The sequence below is a fragment of the Hypomesus nipponensis genome, chromosome 2, assembly GCF_054491055.1.
Source record: "Hypomesus nipponensis isolate SF chromosome 2, ASM5449105v1, whole genome shotgun sequence".
NCBI classification, from domain to species: domain Eukaryota; kingdom Metazoa; phylum Chordata; class Actinopteri; order Osmeriformes; family Osmeridae; genus Hypomesus; species Hypomesus nipponensis.
The window spans coordinates 22574492-22599543 of NC_140362.1; the positions used below are offsets into that span (position 1 = coordinate 22574492).

A 25052-nucleotide genomic window follows, 5' to 3' on the forward strand; every position below is an offset into this window, starting at 1 on the left:
AGACAATGTGACAATCCCACTTTATTTCAATCAAAACAGAACACAGGTTCTGGTTGGAAATTTCCAACAGAAACACAATTAATTTAGTAGCTTGAGAAGATAAGACGCACGACACAAAAATCAACTGAGAGAAAAGTCGACACGGCGTTCATGACTTAATAATTATCATTCATTAATTGTTTTACCTGTAGCAGAAACCAGTGTTTCATGCAGTCTCTACAGAGTAGAATCACAGTACCCTAATTCTGCTCATCAACATCACACACCATGTCTACTGAGCTCACATCAGTCCTCAGCCCCGCTCAGCCAGACAGAAGCCCTGTTCCCCAGTCTACCTTGCTCATAACACACAGGAAGCATCACGTGAAGCAGCACAGGTCCTCACGAGCCTCACCTGGTGTCACTCATGGAAGACTGTGCTTCTGCCTAACAACAGTCATAAAAAGGTTCAAACTAAACCACGTTCCATTACTACGGAACATTCCAGTAGAGAGAACGCAGGGACAGCAATATCAGAGTAGCTTTTGTGGCAAATTCACTGCATTCAGAGTGTAGCTCTGTCAAAGTTCTCATCCTTCTCAACAACTCCTCTCCTACCTAGGGTCCACAACCTGTCCCCTGACCAGACAGAGCTCAGTAACTAAACAACTAACCTCTCTCTCCCTCTGACACTCTACACACACACACTGTACACACACACACTACTAAAGACATGATTACAAGTGAGGCACTTTTTTTCTTTGCGTGCAGCTTTTTCCATCTCCTCTGTCTTCCCTCTCTCCTCCTAATCCAGCGTATCCCTCTCTCCCTTCTCTCTGGTCTCCTTGTCCTCATGTTGGTTTGTCAGTCTTCCGCGCTGTGATAAACGCCATGCCGTGAGTCCTGAAATGTGTGTTCAGATCTGCCGTCTTGTCAAAGCGTTTCCCACACACCTTACACCCCACCCTGCCCTCCCTCTCCTCTCCCGGGGACGTGAGGGCATGTGAAGAGGGCGACCCGGGGGAACCCCCCCACGGGCTGGCATCGCCGTAGTTCCCTCCGTTTCCTGGCGATAGAGCCGGGCGATCGTTGGATGAGGCGTGGCTGTGGATGTCAGGGGGCGTGTCTCTGACCCGGTGGCTGATGAAGCGATGACGGGAGAGGGAAGGGGCGGAGGCAAAGCAGGCGCCGCACTGCAGGCACTGCAGGCTGGCTCCGCCCCCAGCTCCATCCCCACGGTGCTGAGGGATGTGCTCCAGGAAGAGCGCCTGCTGGTCGGTGGAGAAGCCGCAGGGAGCGCAGCGGTAGCCTGACTCTGGAGGGGCGGGGGGGGCCGTGCGAGGCCTCTTGGCTGGGCTGGTCCCCTCCGTGACCTCGTCCTCCTCCTCCTCCTCCGTCTTCACCCTCCTCGCCCTGCCCCCCGCCCCGCCCTCGGAGCTCAGGGAGGGCAGAGAGCTGCTGTCCTGCTCCGGGGAGCTGGCAGCACCCTCCAGCCCTGGCTGCTGCCACACACACACACACACACACACACACACAGACTCATCACACACTCCTCCCATGTCATCACATTAGAAGACAGAGCAGAACAACATGTTCTGTGTGTGTGTGGGGGTGTGTGTGTGTGTGTGTGTGTGTGTGTGTGTGTGTGTGTGTGGGGGGTGTACCTGGCCTGTGTCCCCAGCATGTCTCAGCTGGACATGTCTGTCCAGCACCAGTCTGCTGCTGAAGGTACGCTTCCCCTCAGTGCAGAGGCTGCACACAGAGAGAGGGGAGAGGACTGTGTTAGGACTGTGTTAGGACTGTGTTAGGACTGTGTTAGGACTGTGTTAGGACTGTGTTAGGACTGTGTTAGGACTGTGTTAGGACTGTGTTAGGACTGTGTTAGGACTGTGTTAGGACTGTGTTAGGACTGTGTTAGGAATGTGTTAGGACTGTGTTAGGACTGTGTTAGGACTGTGTTAGGACTGTGTTAGGAATGTGTTAGGACTGTGTTAGGACTGGGGATCTGGAGGAAAATGCTGAATGGGTGTAGAGACAAAGGTAGGTTTTTAGGGTTAGGGTGTAGGGTGTAGGGTGTAGGGTGTAGGGTGCAGGGTGTAGGGTGCAGGGTGCAGTGTGTAGGGTGCAGTGTGTAGGGTGCAGGGTGTAGGGTGTAGGGTGCAGGGTGTAGGGTGTAGGGTGCAGGGTGTAGGGTGTAGGGTGCAGGGTGTAGGGTGCAGGGTGTAGGGTGTAGGGTGCAGGGTGTAGGGTGTAGGGTGCAGGGTGTAGGGTGTAGGGTGCAGGGTGTAGGGTGCAGGGTGCAGGGTGCAGGGTGCAGTGTGCAGGGTGTAGGGTGTAGGGTGCAGGGTGTAGGGTGTAGGGTGCAGGGTGTAGGGTGTAGGGTGTAGGGTGTAGGGTGTAGGGTGCTCACTGGCAGTGGAAGACTCTCTTGATGCCCTTGTGTTTGACGCGGATGTGGCGTCTGAGGCTGGAGGTAGAGGAGAAGGAGCTCTCACAAAGACTACACGGGAACTTCTTTAAAACCTGTCCACAGTTACACACAGTTACACACAGTTACACACAGTTACACACAGTTACACACAGTTCAACACAGTTACACACAGTTCCACACAGTTCCACACAGTTACACACAGTTACACACAGTTACACACAGTTCAACACAGCTACACACAGTTACACACAGTTACACACAGTTAAACACAGTTCCACACAGTTCCACACAGTTACACACAGCTACACACAGTTCCACACAGTTCAACACAGTTCCACACAGTTCAACACAGTTCAACACAGCTACACACAGCTACACCACTGTTAATGGTTAACAGCTCAGGAGAAAAAAATGACAATCCACTCATGGAGCTTCAAGTGGCACTGCTTTAGGGTTAACTGCTTTGCTGTTAGTCCTCAAGTGGCACTGCTTTAGGGTTAACTGCTTTGCTGTTAGTCCTCAAGTGGCACTGCTTTAGGGTTAACTGCTTTGCTGTTAGTCCTCAAGTGGCACTGCTTTAGGGTTAACTGCTTTGCTGTTAGTCCTCAAGTGGCACTGCTTTAGGGTTAACTGCTTTGCTGTTAGTCCTCAAGTGGCACTGCTTTAGGGTTAACTGCTTTGCTGTTAGTCCTCAAGTGGCACTGCTTTAGGGTTAACTGCTTTGCTGTTAGTCCTCAAGTGGCACTGCTTTAGGGTTAACTGCTTTGCTGTTAGTCCTCAAGTGGCACTGCTTTAGGGTTAACTGCTTTGCTGTTAGTCCTCAAGTGGCACTGCTTTAGGGTTAACTGCTTTGCTGTTAGTCCTCAAGTGGCACTGCTTTAGGGTTAACTGCTTTGCTGTTAGTCCTCAAGTGGCACTGCTTTAGGGTTAACTGCTTTGCTGTTAGTCCTCAAGTGGCACTGCTTTAGGGTTAACTGCTTTGCTGTTAGTCCTCACCTTGCCATGCTGCTCGGCCATGTGGGTAATGTAGTCCTCTTTGTCGTTGTAGCGGGCGTGGCAGGGGGCACAGCTCCAGCCTGAGATGGTCTTGGTCCTGTCTGCTTCCTTGTCCTCCTCCTCATCCTCCTGGTCCTCCTGGTCTCTCCACTCCTCCCCATCTGAGCTCTCTGTCTTCACACAGCCACGCGCGCGGGGCGCAGGGGCCGCTGTCACGGCAACAGGCACTTCCTGTTTGACCACAGGGCCCTTATGTGTAGACTGAGCAACAAAACAACATGAGAGAGAGAGAAGAAGAAGAAGAATGAAATAAGGAAGGGAGGAAGGAGAGAGAGCCCACACTGAGGCCTGACCTCCAGACCTACCTTGATGTGCTCCAGCATGGAGCTCCTCTGAGCATACAGCTTGGTACACTCAGGACACTTGAACACGTGCACCTTCTGCTTGGTCAGATGGGTGTCAAAGTGAACGTATAGCAGGGGCTTCTGGGTAAACACCGTATCACACATCACACACTTGTAGATCATCCTGAGAAGGAAAGAACAAACATGAGAATACAAATAGGACAGGCAGTGTGAGTGTGTGTGTGTGTGTGTGTGTGTGTGTGCATACTTGGCCTGTCCAGCAGTGAGTGTGGGGTGCTGGGTGCTGATGTGGCCCTGTGCGCTGGGGGCAGATTTGAAAGCCATGGGGCAGCTTGGACACTTGTGGAACACCTCACAGTGAGCCGTCTGGATATGGGACTTGACAGAGTTCAGACCTCCAAACACCACCAGACAACTGGAACACCTGGAGACAGGGAGGGAGACAGAGAGAGAGAGGGAGGGAGAGAGAGACAGGGAGGGAGAGAGAGACAGGGAGGGAGAGAGAGAGAGAGACAGAGATGGAGACAGAGAGAGAGACACAGAGAGAGACAGAGATGGAGACAGAGAGAGAGACAGAGAGACAGAGAGAGAGAGACAGGGAGAGAGAGGGAGCGGGAGAAGGTGATTAAGGCAAAGAGAGAGAGGGACAGACAGACAGAAGACAAAGAGAGGGACAGACAGACAGACGAGGAGAGGTCCTGACCTGTATCCGATGCGGCGTGCGAAGTGCAGGCAGGCGTGCTCCAGGTGGGCCTGGAAGGCCGCCTGCTTGGCCACGCCCCCACACTCAGGGCAGACGTGGGGTGGGCGGGACTTGTGGATGCGCTGGTGAGCTGCAGCACTGCAGCCGTTAGGCAGGAGCATGGGCGGGGAGCACTCCATACATGACTGGGGAGGGGGGAGGGTTAGGGTTAGGGTTAGCTGCACCTACAGACACGCCTTCTACACACTGCTGACACTAACCATGGAACCATGGAACTGTTAACTGTTAACCAACAATATGAATGTTTACCGGTTAATGCTATCGGTAAAACTGTGTCGCCAGATTTTGCTAGTTTTCAGCTTCCCTAACAGATACATATTTTTGGAATAATAGTTTTTCAACTTTTCCAAAAATAAACAAATATCTTCATTCTTTTAGATTTTCTTTTTTTTTCCTCAACCTTTCAACATTTTATTTTTTCAAATATTTGTTCCACTTGTCCCAATAAAATTGGGGAAACATTTTTCATTCACGTAAAAAGGTTAATAGTAATTTTGTTTGTTGTTTTTACCTTTCAAAACGTTATTTTTACACAGAGAGGAGAGGAGCATTTGTGCTTCGTTACTTCACCTCTCTGTTCCCTAATGACTAAAAAGTCATACCTAGAAAACAAATTTAACGACTTTGTGTTCCTTTGGCAATCTCCGTTTCTGTTGTTGAGCAGCAGCAAAGTAACAGGACTTCTGAGTTGTTACAGCCGCCAAAGACGTAGTGACAGCCGGCGCTCTCGGATTCAATGGGTTTTCATTTTGTTCATCTGTTTATGCTGCTGTTTACAAATCAAACCCTTAAGGGGAAAAAAATATTTGTTTTATTGGTATTTTGTTTCATGGGTCAAAGACACTTGTCCATTTTACTTTTTTAATCTTGTTGGTTAACGGTTAATGGTCGTTAACGAGCGTTGGTTATGGGCCAATTACGTTTTTCTAAATGAGTGCACACACACACACACACACACACACACGTACTGTGTTGAGGGCTGGTTTGACCTCCTGGAAGTGAGCCACCACCTCTGTCCTGCTGGTGAACTGCACCTGACACTCAGGGCACTTGTTACTGCCATACTGCATCGGCTCCGCCTTCTTACTGACGATTGGCTGCTTGTGCAGCTGGGGGGCGGGGCCGGTCGCCGGTGCCGTTGTCATGGCAGTCACTGAGGGCGACAGCACAGACGACATGGAGGGGGAAAGAGAGAGCATGCCTGGAGGAGAGGAGAGAGGAATGAAGAGAGAGAATGGACAGAATCAGATCGAGCCCACAGCAGGTGGAACCAATCACGTAGTAAAGTATATTCTAGAGATGGACATGAAACATGACACACAGCAGTCTGTGTGACGTCATTCTGTGTGCAGCCAATCCTGGTCTGAATACACTCACCAATAGGAGTGGTGTCCTGCTGACCAATCATCTGCTCCAGGCTGACAGGCCTCATGACCAGGTGAGAACACTGCATCACCAGGCCTCTCTCCTTGTGCTCACGGGCGTGCAACAGCAGGCTGCACTTGTTGAAGAAGGCCAGCCTCTTGGCGCAGTGGTTACACGTCACCTCGATGCGCAGCGAGCGCCGGTCGTAGTGACGCGCCAGGCTGCGCTCCAGGGCAAAGGCATCGCCACACTCCAGACAGCGAAAGCCCTGACGGAGCAGGAAGGAAGGAGAGTGTGTTTAGAAGGGGGAGACTCTTCACACAGCCAGACAAACAGCATGGTATCACGTCCCCTGTCTGTGGACGGGCTCAGGGAAACAGCCTCACCTGAGCCGGCAGGAGCAGGCCCCACTCCGGGGGGGGAGGGGACGACAGGTCAGGCTTGTAGCTGGGCAGCAGGTTCTTGCTGTTGAGGATCTTGTTGAAGGCTTCCACCAGGCTGGACTGGCTGCGGGAGATGATGGCACCCGTGCTGTTGACGATGGAGGCCGGCCGGCTGCCCCCCTGCGGAGGGAGGAGGGGGGAGGCCAGGGACTTGCTGCTGGTCAGGGTCTTCTGGCCCAGGCCGCGCACGCTCAGCCCCGCTGGAGCCATCCTGGGGGAGGACGACACGGACGGCAGGGCGGCAGATCTGGTGATGCTGACGGCTGTGGCGGACACCTTGGCCTTGCTCTCTGCGGCCATGCTGTTCTGGGCCTTGCTGGCGGCGGCTAGCATGGCGGAGCTGGCGTCCTGCAGGGTGGACACGGGCAGCGGGCTGCCGTCCCTGCCCCTCTGCTGCTGGGACGGCCCCCTTTTAGGCCTGGTCACGACCTTACGCCCTGCCGGGGGGGGTCTGGAGCCGTCCACACCTTTGGAGGAGGTCCCGCCCGCTCCTCTGGGAGCTACTCTGGTCACGGTCCTGGTGATGCTGCCGGTTGGGGTCTTCACGGTTTTGATTCGGACTTTGAGGGGCCGGGAGGGGCCTGCTGCGGTTGCCGTGGCGTTTGAAAGCTGAGGATCCATGTGAGAGGAGCCGGCAGCAGGACCGAAGGTGTCCGCAGCTCTCTGTCCATCCTCTGTCTCCATCTTCTCCCCTTCCTCTGTTCCGCTCCCCTGACTGGGGTCGCTCTCCAGGGGCTCCTCTCTGCTCTGGGGCTCCTCTCTGCTCTGGGGCTCCTCTCTGCTCTGGGGCTCCTCTCTGCTCTGGGGCTCCTCTCTGCTCTGGGGCTCCTCTCTGCTCTGGGGCCCCTGCAACATGGGAGCAGGAGCAGGAGCTGGGCTGGGGCTTTTCTTGGACATGGGCGGGACGGCGCCCGTCTGGTCCGGAGGAGGGCTTTCTGGGGAGTCCCTCTCGTCGATGATGTGCTCTGGATACTTTTGGTCTGGGGCGGTGAGGGGAGAGGAGAGCCAGGCTGGGGGGAGCTCAGGCTGGGGGGCACACCTGGGAGGAGTGAAGGACACCTTCTCTGGGGGAGAAGAGAGGAGGGGGGGGGCAGGGAGAGGAGGAGGGGACGATGGCGTAGGCGAGCCAAACATTTCGGAAGGTCTTCTGTGTCGCCGTGGGAACTTGGGCGGCGAGCGCATGGGAGAATCCGGGCTCTCCTGGATCACCAGCGGACTTCCCAGGTCAGGCTCCGAGTCCGAGTCCATGAGGCGCTGGAGCCCAGATCTGCTGCTCCCGTTGGAGGGGGGAGGGGTGGGGGGTGGGCTGGGGGGGCGGGGAGCATGGAGGATGGAGGGAGGGGGCAGGTGTTGGGTGTCAGAGGGGTGGGGGGAAGAGGTGAAGGGTGTGGGGAGAGACGTGTGTGGGGTGAGGAGAGGCTTGAGTCTGCTGAGGAAGCTGGCTGTGTGTCTGGCAGTGCTGACGGACTGCCCCTCTCCTCCACTGTCTTCTCTGCCGGCCAGGGGGGAACTGGAGGACCACGAGTCCCCACTGGCCTGGCTCTGCACTCTGGCGTTAGCCTCCAGGGTGGGTGGGGGGCCCTCAAAGCCATTGCGGATCTGTGGCTCTGAGCAGACCAGACCAGGCATGCGGCTGGCCTGCTGGGCCCCTAGCAGAGAGCCTCCCCCTCTAGCTTCCGTCTGAGGAGCTGTGGTGCCACTCCCCTCAGGACTGTCCTCCTCCTCCTCCTCATCATCATCATCCTCCTCCTCCGACCCCTCCTCCTCCTCCTCCTCTCCAAACACGTCAGACCGCACGCTGTTCTTCACAATCACACTGACCACCGGAGTGTCTCCCTGAGGGCTTGGAGGGCTGTTGGGTTGTAAGGGGGAGCTGCTGTGGCCCTTTCCTGAGCCCTCCCCACACTCCTCTGGGCTGGATTGGATGGCCTCTTTGGCATCGATGTCAGGAATGTCAAAGGCTGCCAACAAATCGTCAAAGTCTGGGGTCTTCATGTCCCCCATTCCCAGATAACGACCAAACCCTGCAGGGAAATAGATATCATGTTGAATTTCACCAAGGCCTGCCCATATTAGGTAAACAATTTGCAGTAAATGTTAATGTTCTACCTTCTGTTTAACCAAATGTTTAAATGCTTCCTTGATCAGTCTACTACTTAGTTCGTCAAAGAAACGTGGTAATACCAGTTTTATTTTAGTCTGCAAACAGCTAGCCTAATAACGTCGCTAGCCAGTTAGCCTCTGGCATGCTTCCTCAACTTGCCATTTCCTTTTCTGCTTTTACCAACTTACCAACTGCTTTTCCTCCAAATGAAATCAAAACATCTGACGGAGTGCACTAAAACATACAAAAAGGCAACAAGCGTCACGCTTTGTTGGCTATCTATCTGTTTTATTCTAGGATTAATCATTTACAAACTTTGTGGCTAGGAACACCTCAACAGGCTAGCCATGCAGATGCTAGTTAGCTCCGTCTGTTAGCTGGCTAGCTGACGTCCAACCCGCCTCGACGACACATTGAGGGGCATTTAGCTAGTTACCTCTTACGTTTATGTTTAATCGAGTTTAAATCAAATGTCTAGTGTGCAAAACACAAGATGCTGTCTATCTAAGCCTCCTAAGACATACAAGGTATTTAGTGACATAGTTGTAAAGTTTTTAAACTCTTAACAGCGAAGAAAATGTCTAGATTTGTTTACCTCAAACTAAATGGGAATCCTGACTTTCCTTTAGGATGACGCATGAGTTATTCGTCATCAGAAGATCGACGAAAGCGAGAGGCCAGACCCGTAGGCACAACATGTAATGATCATAGAGTTAATGATCCAAGTTATCTACACGCCCAAGTTCCCTTCTCACAGTACCTCAGTTTACTAAACGGAGCTACAATTTTATCAACAATGACAACTACGTTTGACATACAAATACCTAACGATGTAACTAAAGATGTTAACTTGACTACGTAGCCATGTTAGATTTTTAAGGTTGTAGTGGTAATATCTTTCTATTAGCAGTTCCGAACAAAGGAAACTTCAACTGCTGTTTTATTTTGTAAATTTATTAAGGATTATCAGCAGGTAATATCCATTTACTGAATGTTTGAGTAGTTACCATGTCCCACTGTAATACAAAAGTTTCCCCCACCCCCAAAAAAGAAACATGCATCGACCTTGACGCAAAACAGAATAAAGCCTTGGTCATAAGCCTTAACTATACAAAAACTCCCATGAGTGACAGGTTCCCGTTTACACAGTTATACTATAGAAGGATCCATTGTCAACAGGCCTTTACAGGGTGTCAAAAATGTTTTAATGTATGCTTTGGATGGGAAAACTGACACCATACATCTCTCAGTCTTTCATTCTCCAGTAGTCTTCCATACTGTGTGTACATGTGTGTGAGTGTGTTTATTTCTTCTTCTCGTCATCCTTCTTGCCCTCCGGGGGTTTGGAGCCAGTCTGGGAGGCCAGGGAGCCCATGGCGTTGCGGATCGCCTCGTTGTTGGGGTCGACGCCGGGAAGATTCTCCAGAACACTCTGGAGGAACTCTGGGTCCTGCATGACATCATAGTCCTCCTCGTCCTGCACACGGGAACAGCAGGCCATGACACTACAGCAGGCCATGACACTACAGCAGGTGATGACACTACAGTGTCCCTGTATCATGCGACATCCCCTTTCGTAGCAGGTGTTCATGCTGTTGTGGAGCATCACCAGAAGGTGAGTCTCACCAGAAGGGGAGTCTACCAGAAGGTCAGTCTCACCAGAAGGTCAGTCTCAGCAGAAGGTCAGTCTCAGCAGAAGGTCAGTCTCAGCAGAAGGTCAGTCTACCAGAAGGTCAGTCTACCAGAAGGTCAGTCTACCAGAAGGTCAGTCTCACCTTAGCTTCTGAAGAGTCCATGGGAGCCCCCGTGTCCATGTCTTCTGCGCCCCCAAACTCTGCTGGACACAAGTATGATACTGAAACATCAGGGTGTTTGGGTGGCCAACTGTGTGGCCATCCATAGACAAGTATACAGAGCAGCACTGAAGGGAACAGAGCACCACTGAAGGGAACAGAGCACCACTGAAGGGAACAGAGCACCACTGAAGGGAACAGCAGCTACTAGACACGAGTCACTGACCTCCGCTTGCTCCCTGCATGGACATCTGCAAGGCATAGGCAATCTGTTCATCCTCAGTCATGCGGCTGAAGTCAGGAAGAGCAGGTGTGGCCGTGTCCACCTGTGGGACGGACATCTTCAACAGGGCGTTGTCTGACTCTGAAGCAGCAAGAGAGGAGACAAGTTAGCCAGTTAAAATACTGCCCAGAAGAATGTGGGTACTGATTGCTTAGCAGATTCAGTTTTCATCAGAAGGACTCATCACTAGGCTGTTTCCTCTCACCGTCTGCAGTGGGGGAGGGGGCGCCAACCTCTGCAGCCGACACCACGGCCGCCCTGCGAGCCTCATCCTCCTGCCTCTGTCTCTGCTCCTCCATGGACACTCTCAGAGCCTGAACACAGGGTTACACACTCTCAGAGCCTGAACACAGGGTTACACACTCTCAGAGCCTGAACACAGGGTTACACTTCAGCTCACCTTTATTTAACCAGGTAGGCCAACAACACAATGTTACAGGATCAACAAACATAGTCAGTCAGTAACACAAGAGATGAGATTCATGAGAAAACAAGGAGGAGGGAAAGTAGGAGGGGGGTGAATGAGTGAAAGAGGGATTGTGCCGGTTTGCCTTGGATAACTTCTCCATGCATGTTTCTTACCAAAGCCAGCTCTGGATCGGCGCTGGGATCCACCCCAAACTCAAAGTCGCTAGCCCCCAGACCCAGCATGGCCCCTCCCTCCCCAGCCAGGATGGGGGAGGAGAGCAGGGCGTCGGCCAGGCTGGGGCCTGGAGGAACGGTCACCAGATGGGAACCTGCACCCTCCTTTCCATTCAGAGTGTTTATGAAGGCAGTCAACTTCTCTGTGTTCATCTCCTGGAGGAGGCAGATTTACATACACGCATCATCATCATTTCCCCACAGGGCTTGATATTGCAACCATTTTGCAAATTTTGAACATAACTAGCATGCAAAATAAATCGATAACAAAGATTATTGCACAAATGCTAGCTACTTTTTAAAGTTTGGAGCACCAGTGCCACCAAGTAAAAAAAGTTCATTTCAAGCCCTGCCCCCTAACAGTTTCTCTACCTGCCCCCTAACAGTCTCTCTGTGGATGCTGACAAGAACGTACCTCTTCACCAAAGTTAATAATGTCCACGCTCACTTTCTCCTTCTTCAGACGCTTCGCCATTTTGACCAGCTGAGGAAAATCGGGTTGTTAAACTTACAGCCCATGACACTGTATGCAGACCTAGACACATGTACTGTATGCAGACCTAGACACATGTACTGTATGCAGACAGACACATCTACTGTATGCAGACAGACACATCTACTGTATGCAGACCTAGACACATGTACTGTATGCAGACCTAGACACATGTACTGTATGCAGACAGACACATCTACTGTATGCAGACAGACACATCTACTGTATGCAGACCAAGACACATCTACTGTATGCAGACCAAGACACATCTACTGTATGCAGACCTAGACACATCTACTGTATGCAGACCTAGACACATCTACTGTATGCAGACAGACATCTACTGTATGCAGACACCAGAATGAGAGCTCACATCTTTCTCGTTGTCCTCGACTGGGCTGCCCACAAAAGCAATGATGCGCATCTTGTGGTTTTTCCCCTGCCTGTGTTTCAGAGCCAGCTAGAGGGGTAGGAGAGACCAGCAGAGGTGATGAACCAGAACAGGATGTTGTAGCTGCTAGATGCGATGGTGCAGCAGTGTGTAGAACACTCACATGTGCTACTCTGATGCCAGTGCAGAAACTGATGTTTCCACGGGGCTGAACAGCGTGTAGTTTGGACAGGATCCTGCCTGTGTCTGGGGTCAGTGTGGTCAGCACCTCACAGTTACTGCATAGGAAACACATGTTGTTAGTGAAATGTTATTTGTTAGCAATCAGTGAAATGTCCCATACACAAAAAATCCTGTTACTATGCATACGGTTCACTTACTTGGCCATGGTGATGAGGCCCACATTGTTCTCAGGGTTACTGCGGGTCTTGGAGTGACACACAATGTTGACAGCATCCTGCTGGGCCTGCAGTCTCGTGGGTAAAAAGTCTCCATTGCGCATGTACTCACTGTTGTCCACACTAGTAGAACGTGTAGGGGTTCACATTATCAGGTCAACAGTTTCGTAAGATTATCACTATTAATTGGAGTGATTTCATATGCAGGTCAGCGAATGGGCTAACGAAGCTATTTATCAAATGTTCGAACTATAGCATATTGAATATGTGTGTAACCCATACACACAACAGGCTGTTCCATATGATTGAGGCCATGTGTTTTTTAGCCATAAGAATAGCTAGTCAGCTGTCACTACCCAGCTAGCTATAATGACCAGTTGTCATTGTTATGTTTAGCTTGCTAGATAGCTAACACAGCTAGCACCAGAATCAATTTAGCTACCGGTTTACAGATCCACTAGGTAGCTACTCATCCAAACACAAACAAAACAGGACGGTTGCTTTGGGCATCATCCCTATCCTTTTAACTAAAAACAAGGTCTAAACCACGCTAGAGCTAGCTATTTTAGTACATTACTGTGCAGTGACTCAGGAAAATAACTGGTTAGCTGGCTAGCTAGCTCGCTGATATCCCGTTAATCTACGGTTAACGCTTATCTCACTGCTTGCAAATACAAGTAAACATATCAAGCACCTAAATATACAGTTTTGGTTAAGTTAAAAATAATGAAAATCAGATAAATATTAGATATCTGATAACCTTACCAGACCATAGTACTTTCGAGCACCATCTTGGAATCTTTCTGTAACTTCTACGTCACCAGAAGTGGTTGATGGGAAATGTTGTTCTTAAAAGCGGGTGAAAAAAACTGTTCTGATCTAGGACCAGTTGTTCTTTGCCATAAACCGATACGGACCCCCTCCTAGACTTGTGGCCCTGCTGAGAAGCAAGATGCGTTTGGGTTCTGCGCTAGACCAAACAGACCTCTGTGTCGCAACTCGAGAATTCTAGAGAAACCCCTTATTTGTCAGCGACCTGATTTCTGCATTCTGGGATCAAGTGGTTAGCTCTGTGGACGTCTTTTCCCTATTATGTGTAGGCTACGTAGCGATACAACAATATAGGCTACACACTAAAAATGCTTATATATAAAAGGCTCTTGATCTAATTATAGTCTCGATCCGTGTACTTCCGTCCGTGTAGTTTTGTCGATCCAGTTTTTTCGAGGAGCAGTCTGCTTACAGTTTGGAGGATCCAGACAGGAGTTGGGACACGCGCCGCTCACCTGGAAGTTAAGATGAGGAGCAAATACGTGACGTAACGCTGGCTCAGATATTCACAATACTCAACATCTAGAAAATATGTTTAATCCTTTAAAATCAGGGAGACAATATGAAAAACATCACTAGCACATAACTGAAACATGGCATAATGAACAGGCACACGGACAGCATGAGAAGGCATTTCTGTGACTCCTATGTACATATAAACATTTTATACACACAGTAGAAATATAGTAATTGAAGCATAGACGGCAACCAGCAATTCTTGAGACCGTGTGAAACATTCATGTAGAAAAGCATGGGACAATATATTCCCCTATCAGTATGGAGAGTATATCATTTATAACAATAAAACCATGATATAAAAGTGAATTGTCAAATAATCCCATCCCCTATGCAAATCACACTATTAAGATGCAGACATTATTTTGTGTCAGAATACATTATTATACTTACAATCGTCTACGGTACATACATCTTACAAATAATTTCAGCCTACATCAAGGTCATAATAATAGTCATAATAAATACATTTCTTGAAAGTGACAGATGGCAGACTTGATCATATTGCATTTGTGTTCAAGTTGTGTAGTGTGTGTGCCTGCCTCTGGCACGACAGGAGCATGGGTCACTTGTGCAGCGCTCAAATCAACAACAATTAGGACCAACACCGTTCTCTAACATGAACATATGTTTAACCCGAATACATTAAAAAAGGTTGTTCTGAGGCTGTCCCAAACAGAAACAGCCAGTCTCCACTGACCGCAACCCTGTTGTCACACTAAGGCTTTACAGTATTGTTTTGTTTTTCATCACAACGAGGGGAATAAATAGCGTTGGAGTGTTGTCTTTGGTGACAGTAAGACTTCCGACTGAACTGTGGCCAGGTGTGGCCAGGGTCAGCAGGTGAGGCCATGGAGGAGGTATCCAGTAGTACTGTGTGTTTGCCACCTCTGGTATTTGGGTGCATCAGTCATGGGAGAGAGGGGAAGTAGTAAACATAAACTTTGAATTCTTTAAGACCATAAAGTAGATTAATTTCCTGTGAAACACAATACTTTTGTACCACCCCACTCACCCACCCCCCAAACACACACACACTATTGTCTGCCCTCATGCAGAAAAGACTGAGAAGAGATCTGGTTCAAATCTTCAAAGCAGAAAAAGAAAAACAAATCTTAAATACTGGTCTGCCCTGAAGGGGTTCTGTGTCCAGCCATGCAGAAACATTTGATGGCTTTCCTTGTGTTTATTGTTGACCCACTGGATCATGCATGTTCACTGCCCCTGTTGAGCTTGCAGGCATGGCTGTGTTCAGATGTATTCTTTGGAACCATGTCCCTGGCTTGTGAAATGCCAAACACCCTTTCTTAACTTCCACATGTCCCCAACCCCTCTGGTGTGGAGACCACATGAGCTGAGAACCCAGCTGGAACACCTGAGCATGTGCAGAGGAAGGGCTCGTCTCACCACTTTTCTATTAAGTCACATGGAAAAGAAGCTGTCGGTTTAGTGTACACGAGTATGATGAGGAAAGGAAAAAAGAATGGAAAAACAGTTATCCTCCGTAAAAATCAAAAGGACTACATCCCAATGCCTGGAGGTCATACGTAATGCAGTATGGTGCAGCTGGTTCAGTTTGTCTGACAGCACAAGGAGGACCAAGTCATTTCCGTAACCAGCAGAAATTACTTTTTTGTGCATTTGTGGAAGATGGAACATGGCTGGGTATCAAGGTACTTAGTACCTTGGGGACAACTCTGTACTCGTGGGACAGCTTCAAAAATATATAAAAGGATCCATAACCCAAACAATGTGCTGGCTTTCTTCACAGATGAGAGAGCTGTGTACACACCGTTTACAACCACAACACTCAATTGGTCCATTCGTTTGTAAAGATATGATTGGCAGTGAAGTGTAAATTTAAATGATGTACGAAAAATGACTATAGATAGAATTACGATAGGGCCGTGTTTCTTTACGGACTGACTGCAGGATAAGTTACACAGAAGTCTAAAAGATGACTGCTGTCTTTCTGTTCACTGATCTTCAGAGGAGCCCCTAAGCACATGGGCTTCTCCTCTGCAGCTCCAGCCTTGCACATGTGCTCTCAGACAGAAAGAGGCCAGGGGGGTCATGACAATCAGGTATAACACCAGCCCTTACCAGCACAATATCCAGGTATAACACCAGCCCTTACCAGCACAATATCCAGGTATAACACCAGCCCTTACCAGCACCATATTCAGGTATAACACCAGCCCTTACCAGCACAATATCCAGGTATAACACCAGCCCTTACCAGCACAATATCCAGGTATAACACCAGCCCTTACCAGCACAATATCCAGGTATAACACCAGCCCTTACCAGCACAATATCCAGGTATAACACCAGCCCTTACCAGCACCATATTCATCTGGTTGTGTGTCAAACTTCTGTCCAAGCCTTGCTGACACCCAGCGTCGTACGCATCCAGGTAAACACCCAGATGCACACCCGACGCACGCCCAGGTAAACACCCAGGTAAACACCCAGGTAAACACCCAGGTAAACACCCAGGTAAACACCCAGGTAAACACCCAGGTGAACGCGTGTGGGTTGGTCCCAGCAAGGCTTTAACAAAAGTCACACCAAAAAGAGGTATGCCAAACTATCTGCACTAGTGTGGACCTGTTCGATCCCCAAAACATTCTGTTTCAACATTCAGTCTTTCATAGCAAAGATCTACGCCAGTTATCTAGAAATGCATATATGATAGGAATACCTTTGCAATTGTAACATTTAGCAATGATAGTATAGTGTGGTCATAACAGATTCCTAAAACACTTGAGAACAGTCCTCTCCTATCTCCTGTTGGACCTGAGGAGCCCCTGAAGACATGGATGGCGGTACTGGAAACATGAGGGCTCTGAGTCATGCGCGGCTGAAGCCTAACCCTAACGCTGTGCACAGCCTTCTAAAATGTAGTTGTTGTTCTAGCAGCACACACTGTCCCCCCTCCACTACCCTCCGGTGAGCGAGCACACCAGACTCCTCCACAGCAGAAGATGAAGGAGACCTTAGATGAAGGAACTGAGGAAGGGTTCTCCTAGTTGATGTGTTCTTTTCTCTCTCTTCCAGATCCCCCTCTTCTTTAGACGGCTCTCTCAGCTGTTACTGTGGAAGAGAGCCAGAGAGCAGAACATGAGCCCAGACAGGGTGAGATCACCAGACACTTCAGACTCTGGTAGAAGCCAGCAGGCTGCCCAGGTGACTGATGACAGGGCGCCCCCGATGACAGAGCGCCCCTGAGGGAGGGAGCAGACTTACGAAACAGATGTTGGTCTCTGGGATGATGTCAGACAGTGAGATGGCATCCTCATTCTCCGACTGCTCGCCTGACGCCTCAGCCCCCATGCTGACACCAGGAGGGAGAGATGGAGAGAGAGAGAGGGTGGGGGGGGGAGAGAGAGAGAGGGGGAGAGAGAGGGAGAGAGAGAGAGAGAGAGAGAGAGAGAGAGAGAGAGAGAGAGAGAGAGTGTGAGGGGGGGAGAGAGAGGGCGGGAGAGAGAGGGGGGAGAGAGAGGCTTAGTGTAAATGCAGGCTGTTATTTTGTGCGTGAGGGCGCTGGTGAGAGTGGAGTTGTCCCTCCTACCTCTGGGTGGTGCCGTGGTCTGGGTCGGTGCTTGCTGCTTTGTGCACCTCTACTCCGACTGACCTACAAAGACACAGGAAAAGGAAGATGGTGTTGGGGAAGAAGGTTTGGAGGACGTGAAGAGGGAGAGGTTGTGTAAGAGGGGTGGATGATGAAGAGATGTGTCACCGTAGCGGAGGGGAGGATGAGGTGAGTCCTGTGCTTCCCAGTGAGGACATGGACAGGTTAGCTTGGCCATCACCCGCCCCCACGGCCAGCGGAGGTGTCCTGGGCACCAGGTCTGGCCTGCCTGCCTGCACACCTGCACACAGGAGAGGAGAGAGGAAATACTGCCCTGTCTGTGTCTCTGGCCCTCATCAGGGTACAACTTCAGATCTGAGGACAGTGATGATGGAAGCCAACTTGCACTGCAGCATTCCATATGGCCTTTTGTCCAACTGGCTTGTGGCATTTAAACCTCCCTCCCTCCCTCCCTCCCGTCAACATACCAGGAGACAATTCTATCTTCTTCCTGTCCATACATGCCCGCCCGCCCGCCCGCCCTCCCTCCCTCCCTCCCTCCCTCCCTCCCTCCCTCCCTCCCTCCCTCCCTCCCTCCCTCCCTCCCTCCCTCAAGTCAACATACTAGGAGACAATTCTATCTTCTTCCTGTCCATACATGCCCTCCCTCCCCTCCCTCCCTCCCTCCCTCCCTCCCTCCCTCCCTCCCTCCCTCCCTCCCTCCCTCCCTCCCTCCCTCCCTCCCTCAAGTCAACATACTAGGAGACAATTCTATCTTCTTCCTGTCCATACATGCCCACCCTCCCTCCCTCCCTCCCTAACCCCCTCCCTCCCTCACCACTCTCTCCTTCAGTGTCCGTGCGGCTGTAGTGGGAGTGGTAGACCAGTCTGGATTCCACCAGGGCATGTCCTGCTGCGTGGGAGAGGGGGGTGGGGGCCCCCAGGGTGGGGGCTCTCCTCAGGCCCCCCTGGCCCCCCCCACGACTCTTCTTGGAGGGCGAGAGCTTCACTGTGAGAGGGGGAGGACAGAACGAGGGAGGGAGCAGAGAGGGAAGTCAACACGTCAATTTTTATGAATTTCAACAGACAGATTTGAGAGCCATTACCACCGATGTGAACAACATGACTCACACCCACACACCCACACACAGTCTTACATTGTATCTTCTTGAACACGGTGTTGCACATGAACTGCTGGAAGCGCTCAGCGTAGAAACCTGGTCTGTGCACAGACACCGTGTCCTGGAGAGAGGAGGGGACAAGAGGTTAGGGGTCGGCTGGTGGTCGACAACACCTGGATAGAGGACACTAACAGGAGGGGTCACATGTATTTTCTGGTGAGTCATTTCTACAGTGTTGCTGCCTTTAGAGGGGGATCTTACCCCATCGTGAACCAGTGCCTTCCATGAATGCTCCAACTTTTTGACAAATCTGAAAAAAGAAAGAAAGAAGAAATTATAATCCCACAGGGTATTAGCATAGCTGAGGCTGTCGAGGGCTAACCCTAACCCTACAGATGCTCACACCCCAACCCTAACCCAACCTTAACCCAACCCTAACCCCACCTGTAAGACTGCAGGATGTCGATGATGCCGATGTAGACCAACATCCTCTCTCCTTTACTGTTGCGTGCTGGGATCCCCCCCATGCTGAAAGCAGAGACACACAAACATCAGGACACACTAAAACACCTGCTGCTCCAGCACACCTGCTGCTCCAGCACCACAGATCATCAGGATGCTGCTCCAGCACCACAGAACATCAGTTTCAGGCCACCAGGTGTGACTCACTGATCCTCTGAGTCCAGGACCCCCTTCCCCCGGGCCTCTCCCTGGATGGACTCCATGGCGGTGCAGTAGAGGCTCTTCTGGGCCTGGGGCCGGCGCTGGTCGGGGGTCACCGCCCCCTCAGACCCCCCGCTGTCCCCCCCCTGAGCCCCCGCACGCTCCCGCTCACGGCTGGCCTGGTCCAGGTTATGGATGCCCACCAGCAGGCTGTAGTCCATGATCTTGAAACTCTGGAGGAGCTGGGGGCACACACACACACACACAAACACACACAAGTCAACACACCAGGAGACTGCAACAACACAGATCTGCTCCCCCCCTCCCTCCCTCCACCCCCCCTCCCTCTCTCTCCCCCCCCCCCTCCCTCCCTCCCTCCCTCCACCCCCCCCTCCCTCCCTCCCTCCCTCCACCCCCCCCTCCCTCCCTCCCTCACCAGGAAGTCTCTCCCTCCCTCCCTCCCTTCCTCCCTCCCTCCCTCACCAGGCAGTCGCAGTCTCCCCCTCCCTCCCTCCCTCCCCCCCTCACCAGGCAGTCTCTCTGGATGGTCTTGCTGAGAGCGTTGTAGTTGTCAGGCTCCATGAGCAGGCCATCGGGCAGGTCCTGGATGAAGTCCAGGTCTTTGTGAGTGGGCACGCTCTTCTCCCTCTCCTTGGGGGAGGCGCGCCTCTTGTATGTGGAGCCCTTCAGGTCGTACTTGAGGTGCATGGGCACGGCGCAGGGCAGCAGGTTGTTCATCACCACGATCCGGATGTTCTTGCCCCCAGCCTGGACACAGTACAGGCCGTAGAACTTGGGCAGCAGGGTACGCTTGTTTTGGTTTAGGTTCTGGGCAGAGGGGTGGGAGAGGAAAACCGTGAGGACCACTGTGCCTTGCCTAAAATTACAGTATGAGTATGGTGTTACTCTAACCCACTTTCACCCACCCCAAAGTACCCCTCCCACTGTCACCCCAAAGTACCCCTCCCACTGTCACCCCAAAGTACCCCTCCCACTGTCACCCCAAAGTACCCCTCCCACTGTCACCCCAAAGTACCCCTCCCACTGTCACCCCAAAGTACCCCTCCCACTGTCACCCCAAAGTACCCCTCCCACTCCCACCCCAAAGTACCCTCCCACTCCCACCCCAAAGTACCCCTCCCACTCTCACCATAAAGTATCCAGGAAGTAGTTTCTGGAGAAACTCCGCCTCTTTGTGCTGGACAGTCTTAATGATGAACTCGTCGTCGCTGGAGACGTAGAACAGAGAGCCGCTTGCTCCAGAGTTGGACAGCTCGATCAGTGACTCGTTACACAGGGAGTACTGCAGGACAGGAGTTAGCTTTAGCCTCCAGATCATTCAGAACGCATGTGTTAGCATTAGCATGAGACCTATACCAGTGTGACCAGGATGGACATCCCTTCCCAGGGGATGGGCTGTGTCACTGACCAGGTAGTCGTCTGGTCGGATGCCGAAGAGCTCTCGGAAGTAGCGGAAGGCGATCGGAGCGTAGGTCTTAAAACGAAAGTCACTGTAGTGATGAGCAGGGGTCAAATTACTGCCCTCACTGAAGGAGGGAGGGCGGGGGAGAGAGAAGGGGGGAGGGGGAGAGAGAGACAGAGAGAGAGAGAGGGGGGGAGAGAGGGGGGAAAAGGCAGGGAGGGTGAAAGTTATAGGAGGAAGAGAGAAGAAAGTTAATAAAAACACAAGAAAACAATTGTCCTTGTCTTCCTTGAGGGTTAGGGTTGGTTGACATCTGTGACATGCAATTTGATTTGATAAAAACCATGGTTAAAGACTCTCATGCCAGTCAGCGTTCCCTACCTGGGAAAGAAAATGCTTTCCACCACCACAAAGTCCTGCATGAGAACATCCCTCTCCGCCTTCTGGCTCAGGCTGCCCACGGTGTGAGTGATGCCCAGCTGGATGGCCCCTTTCAGCGCAGAGGACGTGGTCTGGAGGGGGGAACAGAGCGCTCGTCAGGGGAGGGAGGGAGGGAGGGAGGGAGGGAGGGAGGGAGGGAGGGAGGGAGGGAGGGAGGGAGGGAGGGAGGGAGGGAGGGAGGGAGGGAGGGAGGGAGGGAGGGAGGGAGGGAGGGAGGGAGGGAGGGAGGGAGGGAGGGAGGGAGGGAGGGAGGGAGGGAGGGAGGGAGGGAGGGAGGGAGGGAGGGAGGGAGGGAGGGAGGGAGGGAGGGAGGGAGGGAGGGAGGGAGGGAGGGAGGGAGGGAGGGAGGGAGGGAGGGAGGGAGGGAGGGAGGGAGGGAGGGAGGGAGGGACAGACCTTCTTGTAGGTGGTTTCTCCTGTGGTGGTCTCCACTCCGCGGTGTCCGATGGTCTTCTTCATGCTCTGAGCTGTTCCTGAGGAGCCTGGCATCTGACCGAGGGACAAACAAGAACATTAATACTCAAATAAGATCAACTACAAAAGTTAGTCTACAGCGACAGTGTGTCTATAAGGTGCACACTGACTCTACCAGTCTCCACTGTCAAACCGGTTTCTGTTTCAGCTGGGTTTGGCTTGGGTAAATATCAGATTAATCTCACACAGAAACCTAACCTTGCAGTTCTCACTGCTACATGCCAGCTGCCTGACAGCATGTATCTTCACCTGGGTCTCACTGCACACTTGTGGTGTTGACAGTGTTCAGTCAATATGTACCAGTCTGATTAAACGGTCAATATTTTTCAGATAGTGGCAAACATTGGTGCGTCTTACCTCTGGAGAGGCCATGCTCCGAGTCCCACTGGAGCCTGTGAGAGAGGACATGACATCATCAGAGATGGACAGGCCTGCCTTCTCTCAGTGCAGCCATGCTCACTACATGAAGAAGCTGACACAGGTCGGCTCTCATTGATTCCTGCCCCAAACACATTCACCCATACCACATCCATTGTGAACGAGGCTAGTGAAATTTGACATTGGTCTCTAGCTTAACAATAACTCTGTTAGTTAGGCCTAATTAGCTGTACTATTTGCAGCCCACGCCTTCTCTCTGCTAGATATGACACAGATGCTGTGCCTGGAAGCAGCCAACCACAGAGCCTGCTGCAGCTGTTCCCAATCCCACCATTGCTGCGCTCCAACTGGAACTGAAGTTCCCATGAGCACACTGCTCCAGATATACCTACTGCCTCTTCAGCCGTGCCTCCTATCAAGAGAAGGCACCTGCTATGAAGCTAGCACAGATGGAATGGTGCTCTGACATTGTCTCTCATGAGATATTAGTCTCTGTTCTGCTCCTAGCGGAACATCCAGCCTAGGGCGGGAGACCACCTGACTACCGGCGTCTGGAGCAGCATGTAGTTCCTGCTTAGATCACTTTGTTTCAGAGAAGACGTTAACATGTCTGTGGAACAAATACTTCATGTCAGTCAGTGTCTGGAACTTGACCCTTTCCCATTGTCATGACGATGACTTTCCATCAGAACATCGGCCAGTGTCTTCACAGACAGACTTCCAAACACTCTGCTCAGCCGGGGGCTCTGGGGCCTAACCAATAGCAACACCTGTTTTAGAGCTGCAGTTTCTGTTGCAATACTACTATTGGCAACAACATGGCTGGGGTTGTGGGAGTGTGGGCTGCCCATTTGGGGCAGACAGGAAGGAGGAGACAGGTAGAGGAAGACTGGAGCAGAGACGGTGGGAAGGAATCCCAAAGTCACTACTATGTAGGACTAGACCATGTTGTAGACTAGTCCTGGAATGTTTGGAGGCAAAGACATGTCAACAATCAAGATAATAGGCTAACTGGAGTACAATTCAAAAATAATTAGTTTAGCATGAGCAAGCAACTGAAATTCATGGCATCAAGGCCCATTGCTGCTGTTGTATTAGACATCAACAGACAAAACAGAACACCACTATAGACATCTCCAGTGTTTCCTGTGAAGGCCTGCTCGACAGACAGAGAGAAGCAGTCCCACTCATGCAGAAACACAGCAACACCATGCTGGTACCTCTATGGAAGGCTCTCCTCCAGAACTGGGTCCTAATGTCTGTGGAGTAAGACACTGTTAGCTGTTAGGGGTGTACGACTAAAGATCAAATCAGCACATTCTTCCTGTATATCCATTACTCTGCACTCCCAGACCAGCTCCTCAGCAGGAGTCTCAGCCTGTACTGGGAGTACTGAGCTGGGAGTACTGAGCTGGGAGTACTGAGCTGGGAGTACTGAGCTGGGAGTACTGAGCTGGGAGTACTGAGCTGGGAGTACTGAGGTGGGAGTACTGAGCTGGGAGTACTGAGCTGGGAGTACTGAGCTGGGAGTACTGAGCTGGGAGTACTGAGCACTTCTCAGCCCTGCCACACCTCCCTCGCTGCCCTGTCATGCATCATGGATTTGAGATACAATTTAGCAAACTAGTGTCATGTTATCAAAAGAGAGCACTGTGGATCTTTATGTATTGGCTGTTGACTGGACACCAAGAGCTGTGTAATGTGCCATGTGAGGCAACAACAGAGCAGAGCTATTCTCATTACATGACTCAAACTGGCTACTGACAAAACAGCATCTGTCAGATACACAGTTCTGGTTATTGGCCATTATAGAAGGAAACTAGATATTGACTCCAGGCAAGGACGTGGTTAAGGAGCACCTCCAGCCGAGGAGGATGTGGTTTTGGTAACAACTACAGCAAATTCCTGCAAAGTATATGATTTAATTAGTATTTGTGACAGACTTGATGGCTAAGAGTATATAAGCCCTCTCCTTGGGGGATGATCCCAGGGGAACAGCATTATCCTTCAGACTTCCTAGTATCAGCCTAATTGATAGGATTCACATGACAGCCCGTTGTCAAGTGTTCAGCCGCCTCATGGAAATATTCTCAAGTCGACAACATTGTGATGGCAACAACAGCTCCAAAACAAAAGCTAATGTCACAGGAGGGTTTAAATCAGCGTCACCGATAGCCAAAATACAAGTAGCTTGTTAGTTTGTGTATTTCTTTGTGGCGCAAACAATGTTGATCTCTAAATAGCCTATGTCGAGTAACTCAAACCTCTACGGGTTTGAGTTACTCGACAGTAAATTAATTGACAGCGAGCCAGCAAACTGTACTTCCACCATCCCCTACCCTCGACTTATCAACACAGCTGACTGTCTGGGTTTAGCTCTAAGTTAATTAAATAAAGGAGTTTAAACTTGCCCCCTACCAAACACTAGGCCGAATCTGTAAGTGTTCAAGGGCCGTTGTCATTATTAGAGTCTGAGAGTTGCAGACGCGGTGGTCATGTAGACGGACTTCCCATCCAGTCAGATCCTAAAGATAGGTGGAAGCTATCGAAGATACCCACTATGATAATAATCAGCAACTTGTTGCGGGTAACATACTGTCATGCCTCCAGCCCTAACTATTTTACGGATACAATGAATAAGCCCTGCTCGACAGAAACCATTCGTCGAAAACAAACTGAAACTGTTAGTCATTTAGCTTTAGTGGGCTAGCCAACTAGCTAGCTAGCTAGCTTTCTTGTCTGGCTGTTGTGCCTATCTGGTGGTGCGGTGGGAAGAAAAGCAGGCTTGTAGACTAGCTAGCTAACGCGCTAAGCACAACAGAACAGGCTCATCGGGTGTTAAATTAAACATACCTAAGCATCTTCAGCGAAACACAAATACATAAAATGGTTTCATTAAATTAAACATGTAATTGTATTGAGAAGTGGCTGTGTTCCTCGTTTTACATGACGAGATAACATAATAGTTTGATACCTGTCGGGGCTGTTGATCCCGGTTCAGCTGCAACGGCGGTGGCCATCTTGGTTTGGATTGATCATCACAACGCAGGGTTGCCAGGAAATGTTCACACTATCCCCCTTTCAATACATTTAAAACCCTCATAAACTTAACATTAGAAGAACTTTTGCGGCGTTTTAGAACTATGACTAAGGCCCTACGATATGTAACAGGTACAATTAGTAGA

The 25052-nt window shown here is 50.9% G+C and overlaps 3 protein-coding genes across 13 annotated transcripts; all 3 read right to left on the reverse strand.

Annotated features, from left to right (window-relative positions):
- Positions 1 to 8: 8 nt before the first annotated feature.
- Positions 9 to 9108, reverse strand: znf687a (zinc finger protein 687a). 6 transcript variants are annotated; one of them, XM_084669020.1, is made up of 10 exons: positions 6286 to 7640; positions 5912 to 6167; positions 5503 to 5735; positions 4475 to 4659; positions 4019 to 4195; positions 3772 to 3934; positions 3407 to 3637; positions 2390 to 2502; positions 1644 to 1731; positions 9 to 1481 (listed from the first exon to the last, which is right to left on the reverse strand). In XM_084669020.1, the coding sequence occupies exons 1-10, from the start codon at positions 7588 to 7590 to the stop codon at positions 831 to 833; spliced, it is 3402 nt and encodes a 1133-aa protein (XP_084525146.1). In that variant the 5' UTR covers positions 7591 to 7640; the 3' UTR covers positions 9 to 830. The 6 variants fall into 6 exon arrangements, with proteins under 6 accessions (XP_084525146.1, XP_084525144.1, XP_084525143.1 ...); XM_084669018.1 differs by having other exon boundaries at positions 9 to 1478; positions 3407 to 3667; XM_084669017.1 differs by having other exon boundaries at positions 3407 to 3667.
- A 276-nt stretch (positions 9109 to 9384) lies between these two features.
- Positions 9385 to 13370, reverse strand: LOC146301683 (26S proteasome non-ATPase regulatory subunit 4-like). 3 transcript variants are annotated; one of them, XM_084669023.1, is made up of 10 exons: positions 13212 to 13368; positions 12429 to 12569; positions 12212 to 12326; positions 12031 to 12117; positions 11580 to 11648; positions 11105 to 11320; positions 10728 to 10836; positions 10466 to 10603; positions 10222 to 10280; positions 9385 to 9923 (listed from the first exon to the last, which is right to left on the reverse strand). In XM_084669023.1, the coding sequence occupies exons 1-10, from the start codon at positions 13235 to 13237 to the stop codon at positions 9750 to 9752; spliced, it is 1134 nt and encodes a 377-aa protein (XP_084525149.1). In that variant the 5' UTR covers positions 13238 to 13368; the 3' UTR covers positions 9385 to 9749. The 3 variants fall into 3 exon arrangements, with proteins under 3 accessions (XP_084525149.1, XP_084525148.1, XP_084525150.1); XM_084669022.1 differs by having other exon boundaries at positions 9629 to 9923; positions 10222 to 10283; XM_084669024.1 differs by lacking the exon at positions 9385 to 9923 and having other exon boundaries at positions 10186 to 10283; positions 13212 to 13370.
- Positions 13371 to 13798: 428 nt separating this feature from the next.
- On the reverse strand, positions 13799 to 24916 carry pip5k1ab (phosphatidylinositol-4-phosphate 5-kinase, type I, alpha, b). 4 transcript variants are annotated; one of them, XM_084669027.1, is made up of 18 exons: positions 24842 to 24898; positions 23088 to 23126; positions 21847 to 21881; positions 21412 to 21504; positions 20956 to 21086; positions 20581 to 20698; positions 20302 to 20454; positions 19680 to 19979; positions 19158 to 19393; positions 18933 to 19016; positions 18750 to 18798; positions 18525 to 18609; positions 18206 to 18376; positions 17536 to 17668; positions 17368 to 17430; positions 17043 to 17130; positions 16792 to 16889; positions 13799 to 14683 (listed from the first exon to the last, which is right to left on the reverse strand). In XM_084669027.1, the coding sequence occupies exons 1-17, from the start codon at positions 24885 to 24887 to the stop codon at positions 16887 to 16889; spliced, it is 1827 nt and encodes a 608-aa protein (XP_084525153.1). In that variant the 5' UTR covers positions 24888 to 24898; the 3' UTR covers positions 13799 to 14683; positions 16792 to 16886. The 4 variants fall into 4 exon arrangements, with proteins under 4 accessions (XP_084525153.1, XP_084525151.1, XP_084525152.1 ...); XM_084669025.1 differs by having other exon boundaries at positions 23088 to 23141; XM_084669026.1 differs by having other exon boundaries at positions 16740 to 16889; positions 23088 to 23141.
- Between the last annotated feature and the right edge of the window lie 136 nt (positions 24917 to 25052).